The 18,846-nt window shown below is 39.5% G+C and overlaps 1 protein-coding gene across 3 annotated transcripts in view; it reads right to left on the bottom strand.

Moving 5' to 3' along the window:
* Window positions 1-18,846, bottom strand: part of ZEB2 (zinc finger E-box binding homeobox 2) — a 193,073-nt gene that overhangs the window by 3,266 nt on the left and 170,961 nt on the right. For all 3 annotated transcript variants that reach the window (XM_082262159.1, XM_082262158.1, XM_082262160.1), the window contains 5 exons: window positions 18,433-18,621; window positions 16,587-16,801; window positions 10,321-10,429; window positions 7,057-9,029; window positions 3,653-3,833 (listed from right to left, as the gene is read on the bottom strand). In XM_082262159.1, the coding sequence (XP_082118285.1) occupies window positions 3,653-3,833; window positions 7,057-9,029; window positions 10,321-10,429; window positions 16,587-16,801; window positions 18,433-18,621 (2,667 nt within the window). The remainder of the gene's footprint in view (window positions 1-3,652; window positions 3,834-7,056; window positions 9,030-10,320; window positions 10,430-16,586; window positions 16,802-18,432; window positions 18,622-18,846) is intronic.

Below are 18,846 nucleotides of genomic sequence, written 5' to 3'. Positions count from 1 at the left end.
TATTTGTGTACTTTCTAGTACTGATAATACTATATCATGCTTGAAGCTATAATTGCTGCACGGAAATGCGCAGCTACAGCCAGATTTACAGCTTGTCTACATAGGTGTTTCTTAAGGCTCCCTGATAGTATCCTGAAAATGTCATTCATTATATACTGAATGGATGCTGCTGGCTCTACTGGATGTGGTTAGGGGTTTAGTCTATGAAAGGATACTTGCTGTGTATGCAAAGGATTCCAACAGTGCTTAAATGCAAGTGGATAGGACCAGATGCTGCTTCAGTGCAGCAAGTTAAACCCTGTTCAGAAGTGTTAAGGAAGCTCTATTCTTAGTTTCACCCAAATCATATATGCAACATGAAAATTTTAAGGATATTTAAATTAAGTATTGCACAGACCTGTTAGAAAAGTGTGATGGGCACACAGTGAGTCCATACCTCCGTAGACCAACTCTGCTAAAAATATATGCATCCCTTTGTGGACATTTCCATCCAATGAGCTATTGCTTGTCTCCACATAAATTATATTGCTACTACCATCTGTATTGCTTGACAACCTCGTCATTTGTTTTTTTATTGGTGCATGGTGAAGGTTTTGGTTTAATATGTACAGAATTTTTACTTATCAATAAAATTGAGTTTTTTAATTCTGTGGTTTGTTCTTAGCTCTACTTGAGATCAAATCATCTTAGCCTTTATATAGTTTCTAGGTTCCAGGAACACCACCTTAATTTTGGTGGGTCGGCAGGCAATCTATTTAATTTACCCTGCAATGGTATCCACTCTCCTTTTAATACTCTATATGTAGCCCTTTGCCTGCATATACTCAATTTGCTTGGAAGTCCTTAGCTCATTGAAGGCCCCTCTCAGATTGACCTGAAGCTTACCCAGGGATTCCTCTCCTGTACTGATGAGAACATAGTGGTGACGGAGCAAGAGAAAGTGACCAGATGTCTTTGAGGCCCTGATGCTCAAATTGCATTCAGAGTGTCAGTTATTCTTATGACTAATTTGACAGTTGTGTCTGAGAACCAGGGATGTGCACAGGTGCTTATTCCTAGTTCTCTTCTGCAATGTCAAGGTTTTCTTGGCATTAGGCATCATGCTGGAAGATTTAAAAAGGCGTATTGGGGTCATAACGTAGATAAGGGTGTTGGCATTTTGGTAGATCAGTTGCTTTGTTCTGCATGGGCAAAGCACAGCTCCACATTAAATAAAGAAGTAATAGTTGTTGGTGTTAGGGGCTACTCTGATAGGAGCCTAATGAAAAATTCTATTCTTACAGTTGACCATCTGCACTAGTAATATAAATTTGAATTGCTTAATGGAGAGTAAAAAAAAACTTTCCTTTAAATAAAGGAATGCGTACCGGCATGAAGGAATTTTTCACGACTTTTAAGATGTGCATTAAAGAGCTAAACTGATAACCGCCTCATACGAAACCACTATAATGAGACGAGCGCATCATGACTTTTAAATGATTTGAATTTCCATGAATCGGCCTCAAAGTGAGCAAAAAGAATGCAAATACCAGCCGTGGCTGGTGTGCTACTCAAGGCTATATACACCTGCTGCGTCAGCACCAGAATGAGAATGACAGCGGTGAGGAATGCAAACATTGGGGACAGGCCTGGCAGGGGTGGCAGTGGGGGGCTCTTGTCATTTTAATTGTAGGGGAGGATCGGATACCGGCAGCAAAAAAGGGGTATTGTACAACAATATCTGCAGCTGCTGCAGAACCTCTTAAGGTCAATAACCATTAATCATGTAACAGTTTCAAACAAGGGCCTGCCATAAGCAGCACAATAGATTGTTATGATCAATCCATGCTATGTAGATAGATACGTTAAATGGGATTCTTAGGTTTATTTCAGGGGCTCCATATTTTGACAGATTTAGAATTATAAGGCAATGCAGCGAGATCATCAGTTCGGGAAATAGTAATAGTAAAATAGTATAATCTGTTTCCCATCTTGTTCCATTATGACTCTACAAGCTGTTGACGTATACACTGCGCTCAGTTGGCCAGTCTCAGATAAAAGGATTCAAATCACTGAGTTATAACACATGTGTTATCTAACATAACAAACTTTATTTGCAGTCATGTGACTATACTTTCCAGCACTCATTGGCTGAAAGAAACTGAAAAAATTGTTATTATGTCACATAACGATCATTATAGCTTAGTGAATGAATCTTTTTTACTGTTTCCAAGGTGGCTTGTGTACAGTTATCCATTGCAATGTTCACAGATAAAAAGCTTCATTTGTGATGGTGACCGGAATAAGTAGTGAGTGAGTCTGTATCTCCCTATACTAAGGATGAGCTAGGGTTCGTGGGAAACTGCCATATGACAGCAGCCCAACATCCCAATCCCCTTAGGGTTGTGGAATAGCCCACCATGCAGCCACATGTGGCAAAAGGGCCAGAATGCTGACGACATCATTGACCTAATAAGGCCACATGGCTAGATCCAGACAATGCCATTGACCAAATATGAGTTCGACCCAAACCTTAACCTCTCCCTACTCCATACCAACCAACAAGATTTAACTCCAACTATTCCAAAACTGGCATTTTCTGCTTTCGATTTGAATATGATTGGTTGTTCTTGGACAATAAAAATAAATATTTTTTCAGAAACATCAGCGATGTCGAGGGTGGTGAGCATCAGCTTTGAAAAATGCCATAACATGATATATAATGTAACATAACGGATAATGAATACTATTTTAAAATTATGCTCTATTGCTTTACCTTGGGGGAAGGGTGAATTGACGGTTCGATAACTGCCTATTACGTTGTAGTTGATCACATGACTCTTATTTAGAAAATATACCCATAGATATCATCGGCCATTTGTATCAGAAGTCACAAACATAAATAGAAAGATAGGAAAATCCAAATTAGAAGTTTATTGAACATTGTCAAGATGGCCATTGATACTACAGGAAGATCAGATGTGCAGGAAGATGACAAATGGAGGATAACTGTGTTCACTGCTATGTGCATTGTCATGCACCTTCAAGTCAACTTAGTGCACATGTTTATGTGATCAGAACTCAAAATAAGGCAGAATACCGGCAGACACCTTCTGGTGCTGACTTATTTCAGGAGAAACAAAAACATTTGGATAAGATTTTGAGACCTGACGCTTTGCCCTAGCTCATGAAATCCTGGAGATCGGTCAACTTGAATTAGGATGTATCTTGTTGGGTGAAAACTTGAGAATGTCAATGGCCAGCACACTTTTGACATCCTAATCTGATTCCTGGGCAAGCAGAAATGCTCTAATAACCCAACTTTGATGCAATTATCATAACCTTATATCTGTGCAGGTTCCACCAATAGGGAAGATTTACTAAAAGTGTTCACCTTTCAAAGTGAGCTTAGGAAAAAAGGTAAAGACGGGTTCACTGCAATCAAAGTCAATTACAAATCCTGTTTTCTTTTTTTTTTAATTTATGGGTATTCTTTACAGCTTCAACGGGATTCTCTAAGTTAAAGGAACATTCTTTACTCCTTTAGTAAATAAACTCCACTGAATCAGATCAAGATGTTCAAACTGGGCTACTCATGGGCACTTGTTGGATCAGGTGAACAGATGTATGATTTGGCTTGTGATAGAACAGCTACAAAGGTGTATCCGTTTACCTGTATGTTCATATTTGTGTCTCAGGAGGGAGCTACTTTTCTGGAATGTCTTGTCACATAAATCGCAGGCATACATGCCACTTTCCGTCTTCTTAATTTTTTTCCGACTCAGGCAGGAGTCAGAATCCGTCATATCATCCAGGCCTGACATGTAATCGGGAACCCCGTCAAGCATTTCACCCTGTAATATAACAAATTAACGTCAGTGCCTTGTTAAGCATCGACGCGCTGATAAAACTAATAAAAATCTCCGTGCCCTCATTAAAAATATTGTTTTATTCAAATTCAAGTGTATTCATTTTTATCAGACAATAAACACTATTTTCGAAGGAGGGAATTTGTTTCCATTTTTTTCCGCTTTTTTAAGGAAAAAAAATAAATAAATAATACTGTATAATTGAATTTTATGATCAGATGCAAGATGTTATTATACAATCCATTTAAGTTTATGTCTGCTGACAAAAGGCCTTAAGCATGCTATTTAATTTTGTAATTTAAAATGGGGAATATTTTATCAATGCTTTGCGTCCACATGCCTTCAGCGTTAGACAATGATGAAAGTGGATTCTAAATCATTCAGTGTATTTAGATTTATTTTGGTCCTGACTACAAAGAGCTGTCTCCTGCCTTCGTGTTGTACGGGCTTGGTTTACCGATAATTAATTGAGACCAGATTACGCTGGCTTGCGTAGCGTTTTCGGACATCAGTTTAATTTAAGATCTAGAACAAGTCACCATAAAACTTTCTGAGATATTCTTTTTTTTTCACTTTAATAATGCATATGTTATAGATTTTGGTGAAACTAAGCTTAGGGCTGAACAACACTGAGCATTTTTGAATCACTCAATAGCATGAGACTATTCAATAGCTGGTTATTTCCTCTTTTGCAGTTGTTTCCAGTGATATGCAGATTAGGTATTTGTTAACAAGGAGTTATTCTCATGCTACTGTGTGATTAAAACTCTTCAGTGCTTAGTGATACCTTTTGGTGCCCTTCCATAGTAGAAAATACTTGAGAAGATGTTAATGTTGAAAATGTGTTTCAAATGTGTAGTATCGGTATTGTCCAACATCATCTAAAGGGATCTAAACATCACAACCCTAAGACAAAGGGTCTTATTTTAGAGACTTTGACAAATTAAACTGCATTACCAAAACTTTTTTTTTTGGTAGTTAAGAAAAGTATTGGGAAGGTTACAACTGTTGTTAGGTTTTATTGCTGTCTGAAGCTCCATTGGAGATATTTTTTCACTTTCTGTCTGGTAAAAAAAGGTTGTCCCTAGGACAGGAAGTGATGGGAAATCTCTCAGCAACAGTAAAGCTGGGTACACACAGACTGAATGCTGGGAGACATTTGAAGAAACAAAGAACAAGTGGCCGATATTCGGTCCGTGTGTATGTCAGGCTGTCCAACAGAAGCCAGTTTCTGTCTGACATGCTCAGTGCTCTCAGCCAATGGCAGGAAGCCGGGGAGGCCGTCCCCTTGTCAGAACACAATAGATCAGCGGGGGAGATCACTATACTAACTTTGCATAGTTAGTATAGTGGCTCTGACCGGAACTTACCCGCTGGGTGGAATGGAAAATAACTAATAGTGTTTACCAGGCAAGGTAAGGAAATAATAGAAACTTTGCCTGTTGCAGATTTTCTCTCACTTCCTGTCTGGTAAAGGATTGTTCCCAGAACAGAAAGTGAGAGAACGATCTCATTACCAAAACCCCCAATAGCATTAAAACACAGCATTCTATTCAAAACTAAGAAAAAACATGTATAGTAATATTTTAAAGTGGTTGATCTCTTTTGTGATATAAACTTTCAGTAATTTATTGCCTAGCTTACCAGCATTGTGCCAGCTTAAAGGGCAACTGAAGACTAGTTACTGCCATTTGTTAATAATGCAACCATTGCACAATCTTCCTTCATGATCAGAAGTACATAAACTACCAGTATGAACTCACAGTGGAGCTTTATTGATGGGACAATGGTTGTAGAAGTAACTGCAAAGAGAATATGGTAATCTAAGTTTTAAAACCAATGTTCCATCATCATTTTCCTATCATGGTTACAATAGTGTTTGCCAACTCATTTTGGGCAAAACAGGTATGATTTTTAAAATGTCAAGTCCAAGCCTTTATCACTTGAACAACATTGTGTAAATACAATATATGACCTGTTGGGGTTCTGGAGAATTTGAGGGGTTAGCAAACAGTGGATTACAGTATGAGCTGTGTTCATCTAGCTGCTGAACAAAGCTCAAGAGTCACAGCTGCCTTATATGTTTCATACTGTTCTATCTCACCCTACATCCAACTGTTCTTTACAAACACCCATGAGAATAACTTAAAAAGATTAACTCTACTGAAAATCCCTTGAATTAAGGAAAAGGGTTGGTGGTAGGTGAGTAACCATTTATCATACAAGAAAAAGGAAGGAAATATACACAATATATGAGTAACTTGTACTAAACTCATGCACCATTTCATAGCTAAATAGTTTTTACCTACTGAAAAAATGCAGATAGATAAAAATCAAATAAAGAAATTACACCACTTTAATGAATTAGAAGGGTGCACCTACTAAGCTTTTGTTCAATGCAAACTAATATGGAACTCCACTTGCGGGGTACTTTAATACTACATTGGCCACATTATTGACACATGGACTCTAGGTGTCCACACTGACATTTTTATAACCAATAAAATGGCCTCTGCCCCCACCTGTAACTGGCCTTCACAGAAAGGAGCACATGGAAGGGCAACGCATGCAAAACAAAACCAGAACCAGATTTACAGGAGTTAGGACTGCCGGTAATACAGGGTGCCGTGAAGTGGCTATGCAGCTTACGCATGCGTTTGCAAATGTGTGCTAACTAAACCCCTGTTTTTACGCATACTGTTAGACAGGTAAATTCGGTTGGTAAGCAGACTGGTTGGTGAATTGAGCTGGGAATTTTTCTGGTTTTGTCTTTCACACTGACATTTGTAGATGTAAAGCAAGGGCACAATAACAGTGGGGCTAAAAAACAATACTAAACAAAGCGTGACCTCCAGAACAATGACAATCTGAGCACTATGAATAAATGTATCTGGAAGTTGAATTGTGTTCTCATACCAAACAAATTTTTTCAGAAAATGGAACACAAATCTGATTAGTTGCTATGAGTGACTAAGAAAGTTTTCTTTCATTTTTTATTATACATGAAGCTCTTTGACCCTTAGGGATACAGAACAATACCACAATGACCAACAGTAGACTGAAATTCTAAATCACAGAAAAAATGTATACCAGCACTTGGACTTTTATCAATAAAAATGTTACAATGACACTTGGCGGTGTCATTGTAACATGATGGTTTTATTGTGTCTCCATAAAAAAAACATAGCTAACATTCATCATTCGTTACCTGAAATCCCTGTTTCCGCTGGTATTTTCTCCTCTGCTGCATATCTGCAAATGTAGCTGCCCCAGTTGGGTATGTATAGGCCATATGTGGTAGGAAGCTCATCTGATCAAGTCCTGGATATGGTCGAAGTCCCGGGATACTCGCCTGCACTGGAGGCATAAAAGTGCCTGGTGGAAAAGCGCTCTGCGGTGGAAGCGCAGTATACAAATGTTTTCCACTAAATGGACTCAAGCCAAATAGCGGGTTAGTGCTTTTGTCCAGATTATTGGAATTGCAAAATTCCTTCTTAATGTACGTTAAATTCAGTGGCTCTTCTACAGTCTCAGAGGGCAAAGGAACATTGTTGTGGTCAATATTGACATTATTAGGTTTGGTTTTGTTCTTTGTGGCTATAATACTTTTTATTTCCTTCATTTGTCTCGGTACAGATAAGTCCAAAGGCTCAGCTTGAAGCTCTTCCGAGGAAAAACTGTTTGGAGTGTAAGAACTACTGTGGGAGTTTTTAGAAGATGTGGAAGAAAGATTTAAAGGAGATGGAGTATTGCTCCTGGAGTGGTCCAATTTATCAATAACTGGCTTCAGACCAGTAAAATGACTAGGTTTTGTTAGCCTGAGAGGCGTATCACAATTTGATACCCGGTTATGAAGTTCTGCTATAGATGGCGAAGTGATAGAATCCACAGGTTTTACCGGAGATCTAGCTGATGCAGAGTCTTTCGTGGGAGTGGTGGTTATTGGTGCCACCTCCCCACTGGTCCTTTCCAAAGATGGTGACCTGGAAGTTGCATATGGATAGATTTTTCTTTGCTCAAACCATTCCTTCACAAATTCCTGAGGAAGGCCAACAGCTATGGAAATTTTCAGTAGTTCATCTGAGTTAGGTTCCATATTCATAGCGTAATACGCTTTAAGTACAGACATGTGGTCCTTGTAAGGGTTGATAGGGCTAGTCATTTCTTTCTCGGAAAATACTGATGACAGCAGAAGTGCTTGTTTCTCAGCAAACATGCCCTGTTTATTGAGAATAAGGTTTTCACTGGGTTGGAGGACTGCCTTAATTTCTTCGTTCATTTTACACAAGTATCTTTCATGTTGGTGCAAAGGAATGGGACCGTTAAAACTTTCTTTACAAAACTGGCAAGAAAATGGAGTGGCTATATTATGGCTCTCTAGCATCTTCTCTTCACTTACGAGGTCTATCAAGGTACGTAACTTCTCTTTCTTAATATTGCTAAACTGTCTTCTTGAATCTGTAGTCAAGCTCTGTAAACAGGCTTTGGCTTCATTTACTTTCTCTAACGTATAGTCAATAATACTTTTAGTGGCACCATTATGACTTACAACTGGAAGACCCACTTGCTGGACGCCAGGAGACGTCACATCTTGTTCCTCTCTTTGAGGTCCAGTTTCCTTCATGTGGTACCCCTTCAACTTTGCAATCTCTTCAGACTTGCATTCCATCTTCTGCCTTGAAACTGTGTTGTCCACAATTTCCAGGACCTTCTGCACTTCACTCAAATTGCTGCTTAAGTTTGAGTACCCAAGTAATGACGCCTCCATCCCTACACCTAAGTGCTGCATTGGGCTCTGAGCTGAGGAGTGAATTCCCAACGGACTGGTAGCTCCAAGACCACCATTCATGAATGGATTAGGACCATTAAACCCGTGTGAGGCTGCCAGAAGAAGTTTATAGTCATTGTAATCTAGTGATTCTGTTTTGATCTTAAGTAGGCCCGAAGCTTCCGTCAAGCCAAGTGGTTTCCCATTCTCCAGTTTGTGCCGGAGCTGAGTTATGGCTGAATTGGTGGGAGATGAAGACACAGAGTTTGGAGATGAACCTGTCTTCATGTTGTTTCTCATTCTCCCGTTCACAGATATCAGGCCAATGCATTTCTTGCTGCTAATGTGGGAACTGTAGGAACCCGAATGGGAGAAGCGTTTCTTGCAATTTGGGCATTCGTATGGCTTCTCTCCTGTGGGGGGAAGAAGTGAAAAATAGTATGAGTGGCTTCCAAAGGGCTAAATCATAGCTATTTCTGGCTTTCTGCTTAAAGAGACTGCGTCGTTATTAAAATATTTGAAAAAGAAGCTCCCTCTAAAAGAAAAATCCTAATAATTACCTCTCCAGCAGACACAATGGAGTTAATTTACTAAAGGCAAATAGACTGTTCACTTTGCAAAGTGCAGTTGCACTTTGCAAGAGCAGTTACTGCAGAGCTTAGTAAATGAGCGGATGCTCTGCTGACTTCCATCATCCAATCATGTGCAAGCAAAAATGCTGTTTTTTTTTTTAAATTTTCCTTGCATGTGATTGGGTGTTCTATGCAAAGTGAATATTTACCCCATTTACTTATCTCTGAAGCAACTGCTCTTTCAGAGCGTAACTGCACTTTGCAAAGTGCACAGACTATTTGCCTTTAGTAAATCGACCTCAATCTTCACTCTGTGTAAGCGTTACAACCACTAGTTGAAGTACCTTCAGTATTCCAAACACATCTGGGTTTGTCAGATGCTGGGTCCCCAACTGCCTTTACTTCCATCTGTTGGTCCTTACATAACTACTGTGTCCTATAGTGACATTGGGGCTGGCAGATGGAACCATAGTGCACATAAGTATCTGACACCCCCAGAAGGACATGGCTCTGTAGGAGAGCAAAGATAAGACTTCCGGAGAGGTAAGTATTAAGAATTGTCTTTTGCAGGGAACTTTTTTTTCAATTTTCTTTTCATACAATTGTTTAATAAATGACTCTGTTCTATCATCAGTTTGTCTAAAACACAATAAATTATATTCATATTTTCACAAAAGAATCGTCTTAACCTTATTAGAAAATATTGTTGAATGATGATAATAGTTCATACGTAAAACTTAAGAACCTCCTTCAGTAATTATTTAAATTTGAGAGCATTTTTTAGTGAATGTGCCATTTTTACCAAATATTCGCTGCAGGTAAATCTTCCCATGTTTCAAATTTCAGAAATGACCATGAATAGTGAACCACCTGTGAATGTTTGGAGAATGTCACATTCACTGATTTATAAATATGCCCCTGAGTGTTTCTGTCTTGCCACATTTTAAATAAGACATTTCCAATGATAGGTCTTTCAGTTACAATATACTCCCTATTTACAGATTATTAGTTACCTGCAACTAAATTTAGAAAAATAAATACTTTTGCTTGAATAAATATTAGGATTAACATTGTCTACATCCCATTACCTATATCAAACCCAGATCAGATCTGCAACCATTCAGTTACTCACCGCTGTGTATCCGGAGGTGTTCTTTTAAATGGTGCTTATATTTGAAGGCTTTGCCACACTCTGTGCATTTAAACTTGCGATTGCTAGCTCCCTGGGTCAACATTTGATGCTGTATGAAAAAAAAAAGGAAACAAGATTAATTTTGAACACCTATTTGACAATTCATGTGATTTGATACAATACACCTTCTATATAAAACACATTGAGGGCTCCATGCACACTAGCATTGTTTTTAAGCTAAAAACAAAAAAAAATGGGAAAAACGCTGGATAAAAAAAACGCCGGCAATGGCTTTTTGTAGTATTATTTTAGGAGCATGTAAAATAGCGTTTAGGAGCGTTAGTGTTTTATTAGCATTTTTGCAGTCCCTTTAAAAAAAATTAGAAAAAAAAAGAGAAAAAAAGCTCAAAAAACGCTTTTAGTAGAGTTTGGGGGCATTCAAGAGCGTTTAGCAGCATTTAGAAGCCTTTCTGCAGGAAAAACGCTCCAAGAAACACTACAAAAACAATTTTTTTGTGCTTCTAGACTCTGAAGTTTAAAAAACGCTTATAGTCTAAAGTAGTGTGCATGGACACAAAGGATAACACTATTTATCCGAGCAAAAAAAATAAATAAAATGCTAATAACAGCTTCTTTTTTTTTTCTTTTTTTTTCTTGTAAAATTTTTTATTGTAAAATTGTTTTTTTTTTTTTGTAAAATTTTTATTGTAAATTAAGTTACAAGTACAAAAATCAAACCAACAGCTTCTAGCTTAAAAAAAAAAATGCTAGTGTGCATGGAGCCTAAACACAAATAAAACAAAAAGTTTCATGTTGCGGCCACCCCTAATGTTGCCTACATTCTTATTTGAAATAAACACAAAGTTTTTTTGTTTTTTGTTTTGTTTTTTAAAAAAAAAGCTTAATTTTAACTTTTTTTACAGTAGTTAAAACTATGCAAGAAAGAAAGAAGGGTACCCTACACATTTTCTCTACAGTACACAAAATATTTAATGTACTGGTCATAGTAAATCACAGGAAATATTATGGACTGCCATTTTTTTTTTTTGTGTTAATCACAAAATTATTTTGTTTTTTTTAGTGCTACATTGTAAAATCAGGCAGAAAATGGTTATCTAGAAAAGAGGAACATCTTTTACTGCCCATAATAAAGGACAAAAAAAATAAAATGGACCTTTGGGCATCAAGCAAGACCGCTCTTTGATTCTTTGTCAGAAGGTCAATTTGCAGTTCCCTTCTAATAAAATATCTGACCGTTGTGTGAAAAGAAGAAGCCAGGTATATGTTTGTTACAGCAGGTGAGGTTTATGTGGGTTGCGACAGAGGATGTGGAAATAGCAGTGTGGCGATGCTCAAGGTATGTCAGCCAGCTTCAAGCAGTAGGACACAAAAGCTTTTTACACACACAAAAAAGACAGTGAGCACAGAAGCGGCATGACAACTGCTGGGGTGTACTGAGCCTTCCCACATTCCTGGTGAGACAGATGGTGTACACAGGATACAGGGAGGTTTGTTCAAACACTAGCAACCTTCAAAGATCAAGCCTTAGCCCAACCCGTCGATCTCCACTGAGGGACCAGGGCTCATATGTTGCTGAGTTGCATAAACAAACAGCAACAGCTGCTCGGACTCCCCCCACAGCCCTCCGAGGACCACTATAAACTTTAGTTGTGCCACTGTTAATATGATACAATCATTTTAATTTACTAATTGTAAATGCCACGAGCAAATGAGGGGACTTTTCAACACCAAAGCTTGTAGTCGGAACGCGCCAACACAAGCAAGTGCATCGACGTGTACATGTTAAAGGCTCAGCAGTGGCACTGATGGGCATTTTTGAATGCTTTTGGGCATTTATGTTATATGGGCTAAATTTATTTTTTATGGCGGGACTGAATAAAATCTGTATTAATACTGAACATAAAGTTACCCAAAGTTCTGTAGAGCTTTTTTTTTTAAAAATACAAATTTTGATAAAATGTTATACAATATTATTTTTTAATGATGTTTTAAATGGAGTTCTTTAGAGAAGCCAATGGGGTTGATTTACTAAAACTGGACAGTGCAACTCTGCATAGGAACAAATTAGCTTTTTTTTTGTTAAAGCTTAACTACTTCCCGCCTGCCCTATAGGGAATTGACGGTGGGAAGGTGGTTGTATTATCCTGACATGCCGTCACTCTGACACACCGCATCTCCGATCTCGGTAAAGAGCCTACTCACGTAGGCTCTTTACCATGTGACCAGCTGTGTCCAATCACAGCTGGTCACATAGTAAATAGGAAGAGCCGTTGATTGGCTTTCCTCAGTTCGTGCCTCACAGGCAGGAGTAGAGGAGAGCCAATCTGTGGCTCTCCTGACAGGGGGGGTCTGCACTGGTAATCAGAGCATTGATTACCAGTGCAGACCCTTGGGGAGGAGTGCCACTAAAGCCACCAGGGATGCCCACCATGGCCACCTGATCTGGCAATCAGGGCTCAGTGAGCCTGCCAGTGCCTTCCCCATCAGTGCTTCCTGCCAGTTCCCCCCCCATCAGTGCTGCTCACCAGTGCCCATCATTGCCATCTCTCAGTGCTGCCCACCAGTGCCCATTATTGCCCACCAGTGCCGCCTATCAGTGCCCATCAGTGCCGCCCATCGGTTCTGCCTATCAGTGCCCATCAATGCCGCCTATCAGTGCCCATCAATGCTGCCTATCAGTGCCCACCAATGCTGCATATCAGTGCCGCATATTAGTGCCACCCCATCAGTGCCTCCTCATCAGTGTCTGTCAGTGCGGCCTCATCAGTGCTCATCAGTGCAGAAAAAAACATATCTATTTACAAAATGTTATAACATAAACAAAAAAACTTCTCTTCGGTCTTTTTTTATTTGTTTAGCAAAAAAGAAAAAACCTTGCGGTGATCAAATACCACCAAAATAAAGCTCTATTTGTGGGAAAAAAATGACATAAATTTGGTTAAGGTACAGTGTTGCATGACCGCGCAATTGTCATTCAAAATGCAACAGCGCTAAAAGCTATAAATTGGCCTGGGCGGGAAGGGGGAAAATTGCCCGGTATTGAAGTGGTTAAAGTGATACTAAAATCTAATTTTATACATGATATACTTACCTGCTCTGTGTAATGGTTTTACACAGAGCAGTCCAAATCGTCCACCTCTTGGGTCCCTCGCCAGCACTCCTGGCCCCTCCCTCCTGCTGAGTGCCCCTATAGCAAGCAGCTTGCTATGGAGGCACCCGAGCCAAGTGCTGCTCGTTGTGTCCATTCAGACACGGAGCCATGGTCTGGCCCTGCCCCATCTCTCTCCTTATTGGTTAACTGACTTTGATTGACAGCAGCGGGAGCCAATGAATAGGGAGAGTCCAGGGCAGCCGAGACTCTCATGAAACTTTGCTGGATCAAGATGGGCTCAGGTAAGTATTAGGGGGGCTGCTGCACACTGAAGGTTTTTAATCATAATGCATAGAATGCATTAAGATAAAAAACCTTCTGACTTTACAACTCCTTTAATTCAACAAGCTGAAGTTAGAAGCCGATTGGCTACTATGCACACCTGCACCAGATTTTGCACTCTCCAGTTTTAGAAAATTAACCCCAATGAGATTCCAGCTGTCATTTGTCTAAGGTGGTCTACAAAAGTCAGTCCCTGTTTGATTCCTAAGCTGTGGTCTCATTGACTACTGTGAGTAGATATTGCCTTTGCTCTTTTACAAAAGGAAAGGCAACATCTGATTTGCTTCAAAGATTTTAAAAGCTGTTGTGTAATAGGCTACTATTGCTCTTTGCACTTGTCAGGTCTTCTGCTTACAGTGGACCTCGCATGCTAGCTCATGAATATGCATGAGACATTTATGGTTTGACCAGGAATGTGAGCAAGTCTTCCAAACAGTGAACATTCAAGCTTGCATCAAGTTTGCTTTGTACATGCTGTAATTATTACCACGAATAGTAACGCTGGTGAGTGATTCTTGTCCGTTTAAAATGAAGCCTCTTTTTGTCAGTGCCCATGATAGAATTTACTTTTTGCCTCTAGGGTGTGCTTGTGGACTGCTTTGCTGTTTCTAACCCAGACTCATTGACCTCGAACCTTCTCTGTCTGTCTTTAACCTGCCTTGTCTTGGCTTAGCCCTTAGATCGTGTTTTTGATACACCATTTGGTGTCCTGCTTCCTGGCTTTAATTATAGTTTGACTCCTGATCAGTCTCTACTTGTTGCTTCTGCTCTCATCCACATTGAAGTATATTAATCCTGTGCTAATAAAATTGCCCATTAAAGTCCAGCTACACGGGGAAAGCAGCTTGCCATAGATAAGAACTGCAACTAGAGTGGGAATTTTTACCAAACCAGAGTCTGAGAGATTGCACTTAAAGGGAGTGATTTACTAAAACTGGTGCCTGAAGAATCTGGTGCACCTGTGCATAGTAACCAATCAGCTTCTAATGCCTCGTACACACGCAACGATTATCGGCCGACCGATCGGTCGTCTTTTGTCCAGAGTGGTGTTTTGTTGGTTGGAATGTGCCTAGACTGCGCGCGGTTTTTCTTGGCCAACAAAAATCTACTTCAGAAGTGATGTCATGTGCTGGTTTACTTTCCGTGTGTTTTTTCTTCTCTGAGCATGCCCAGTCTTGCTCATCAGATTTTTGTCTGCTGAAATCTGTACTGACTGACGGAAAATCGGCCGTTGTGTTGACGGCCAACAAAAATGTTATAGCATGCACACCAAATTTTTTTCGGCCGAAAAGTCGGAGTCGGTTGTCGAAAGCATCATACTAACAAGCCGAAAATCGGCCGATCGGACGTTGGCCGAAAATTCCCTGCCAATTATTGACGCGTGTGTACGAGGCATTCGTTTAAGTTAGCTTCAGCTGAACTCACACAATTTCAAACCCGCATTTCATTGCGAGTTTGAGGGCGATTTGAAAGACATCTGTGCACTGTCTATTGAAATCGCCCCAAAAGTTGTTAAAAGTTGTGCAGAAACTATTTTTGGAAATCCGACCATGCCGTTTCTGGCAATAGGCTGCGATTTGGCATGCGATTTGACATGTCAAGTCGCTCCGATGTGAATGGGGGCTTATTGTCAAAGCTTAATTTAACAAGCTGAAGTTAGAAGCTGATTGGTTACTATGCACAGCTGCACCAGATTCTGTGTGCACAAGTTTTAGTGAATGTTCCCCAAAGTGTATCTGAATTAAAAACAAAAATATAATGTATTATATTGCAGCTCACCAGTCCTCAGATGTGGTGGTTGCATTCGTTTTCTTTTATTCAGGATTTTAATTCCCTTTATTTGCTCCTTGTGATCCTGCCAGTAACCCACTTCCTGTCTTAAATGACAACAGACACTCACTGTTTTCTATCTATTAAACAGCGTTGTCCCCTTTATACAGGAGGGTGTATTAGGACTGCAAAACTTCTCCCCCTCATCATCTCAATAACATAGTGGGGAGAAGGTCTGTCGTTTACAGAGGTAACCTAGGCAGAAGGATAACTAGATTCCTGGCAAGAACAACAGGCATTTTTTGCACCTTTTGAACAGATATAACAAAACACTTTCAATGATATATTTAACAAACCAAAAGGGAACAAATATAAAAAGTTGATTATTAGGGTTTACATACACTTTAAATAAGCCATGTGATTTATTCTAGAATTCTGCTAAAAAGGTGCAAAATATCTCTGAGACAAAAAAAAAAAAAAATCCCAACATTCTCTTCCAGCAGTGATGACACAAGTGAATCTATGTGGAGCACAGCTGCATTGGCACAGTCACTTAATATTTTAAGTGATAAAATTTAAGGCCCATTAACATTTTTTTCAGCAATTTTTAATCTAAAAATATGATATCCATTTTAAAATGAGGCCAGTTTTATAGCGTTGTGCTATAACGACGCCAAAAAAAAAAAAAAAAAGAAAAAAATCGATGTGACAGTAATTTCTTTTAGAACTCGTTAATTAAAATACCAATGTTTCCTTCACCTTTCGAGCAGCATTAAAAACGTTAAACCAAAGTGAAGTTAAAGTGCAAGTAAAATTTCTAAATTAGAAATTAACACACTCATTCGATCGTGAACATAAGACTATTAAATCATATTAGAAGAGACCATCAAAAAATCATTTAGACCTCAATTAAAGCTATTACCATTAAAAGATCTGCATCTTCAAAATGCCATGAAAAATTAATAATGATTGCCAATCAAAGCAATATAGTTTCTCTAAGGGGTTATTAAAGAGAGAATCACTAAAAGTCAGTCCCCCCCACCTGATCTCTCCCTGGCTTGTGCGTCAACATATGCCGCTCAAGTTGCGTGCGATAGGCAAATGTATAACTGCAAAGAGGGCAAGAGAAGTTCTCTTCGTTCTTCTCGTGGCGGTACTTGATGTGCTCCTTGAGTGACGTCAACCGCTTGTAGCCCCGGTCGCAATAGGGACAGGTTAGCAGCTGGGCAAAAGCATCTGGTGTTCCAGGTGGCAGGTCTAGAGTGGAGATAGAAGAGAAAAAGACACGGGGCAAAAGGTCAGCAAATCAATGGCAGCTAATGGGCTTCCTGCCCAGGATGGTATGTTTGGAGTCAATGCAATCTGCTGTAATGTCGTATCGTCATTTTAAACTGTTGTTCATCCCCCCCCCCCCCATGCACCTATCATTTCATACTGTAACAGAAAATTAATTATGGACCTTGCATCTAACCAATTTGCATCTCAGGAATGTACAGAAGATAATGGTGTAAACAAGTTTTTCTGCTTTCCTTATCTATTATATTCGAGAGCCTTTCAGTAATCATTAGTTCAATGTTCATTGTTGTACAAAAGGATAGTTTCATAATTTTGATCCTTGTTTCTGCATGTTATTGGGCAGGCAGTTGAATCAGTAATAGGTAACTAGATTTAAAATTGATAATACTAAGTGTCGGTTCACACTATGGCGATCCGACTTCGGGGGCAACCTGTGAAGTCGCGTGCACCGCGACTTCGGCGCGACTTGCACGGACTTCACATAATGGAAGTCAATGCAAGTCGCTCCGATGTCGCCCCGAAGTAGTACAGGAAGTATATTCTAAGTCGGAGCGACTTGAGTCAATCCTATTAGAACGGTTCCCGTAGCACAGAATGGACCAGGCTGACAAGTCGCGGTAGTGTGAACCGGGACTAAGAGATAATACAAAAAGTTCCAGGCTGTTGATAAGCACTCTAATGGGTACTTCCAGTTTAATTTTGATTAAAGTATATATTTTTTTGTTATTTATGGAGTGGGAAGGAGTTAAAACATATGTTCAGCTATATATGTTCAGCTATATATGGCTCCTCTGGGGAGCCTCTATAATTTAATGGGATATCTAATTTAATGGGAATCTAATGGGATACCCTCTCTAATTTTTCCTGGTGGCCATTGTCACTGGGCTAGAAAGTGATCGGCAGGAGATGAGGTGTAACATACCATTGGGGACAATACTTCTAGTGAAAAATCTCTACAATGGATTTTATCATCACTTTGAAGAGTTATCCTGACTTCCCGGTGTGTCTCTAGAGCAGGAAATAAAGGGAAGTCTTCCCAATGGGACACAGAAACTAACAAGGGATCTGACCATTCCCTACTTTAGATATACTTTAATAATTTATTTCCAATTCAAGGAGGTGGTGTGAGTGCTTTTATGTTTCTTGGAAGCAACATGTCTACTCATTTCCCTTTTAGTACTGCAGGGAGAAATGTCTTTTAGACCTGGAATTCTTCTTTAACCCAACAACAATTAGTTGGATGAATCTTGTCATTGTTACATCCATCTGTTCCGAGGCCTCCTGTTCTCCTATAATTTATGTTGAGAATTACCTAGAACACTTGCTTGCTTTTAATTTTAACGCTAGTTGTGTTCAATCCATCCTCAGATCCTGGTTGTTCAGCAATTCTTGTCTTTTGAGTACAGTGAAAAATGTCAGGAACTCGCAAACAGGACATCATGAGCTTATTGAATGTTCGGCTCATGGAATTCCAGGCCCGTGCAGCTGTTCCTGAAATTTTAAGGTAAACACCCCAGCACAGAGTGCATTTATAATTGCAACAGCTGCAATGGGTCCTCCTTGTAGTATCTAAAAATGAATCATAGCCTCACCATTCTCCTCCTGTCCGTTGGCTTCTGGTGTTCCGAGGCGGCACAGCTCCTCTGGGGCTTCTGGGTAAATGATGGCCGTGTCACTGCGGTGTAAGTACTCTGCTATGCTAACGCCATGCCCATCGCTGTTATCCATCTTCCTATTGGTAAAATAGTCTTCAAATTCCGAAGTGCAATTTGTGTTCTTTACTGTGGAACAAGAAAGAGCAAAAAGTTGTCAAGAAAAATCAACTCTGTCTCTTTAGCTATCAATCTAAGAAAAGTGGGGGACGAAAAAAATGACAGTAATCGGAAATTGTGCATTTGCAAGCAGCGTGGAGTTCAAAATCTGAACAGGGGATTGGAATCCACTTTATTTTGTAAGATTAAAGAAATGTCAGCCATTATTACACTCAGTGTTGAAAAAACGTGCCC

The sequence above is a fragment of the Pelophylax lessonae genome, assembly GCF_965119305.1.
Source record: "Pelophylax lessonae genome assembly, chromosome: 6".
NCBI lineage: Eukaryota > Metazoa > Chordata > Amphibia > Anura > Ranidae > Pelophylax > Pelophylax lessonae.
This window is presented reverse-complemented; position numbering and strand designations above follow the sequence as displayed.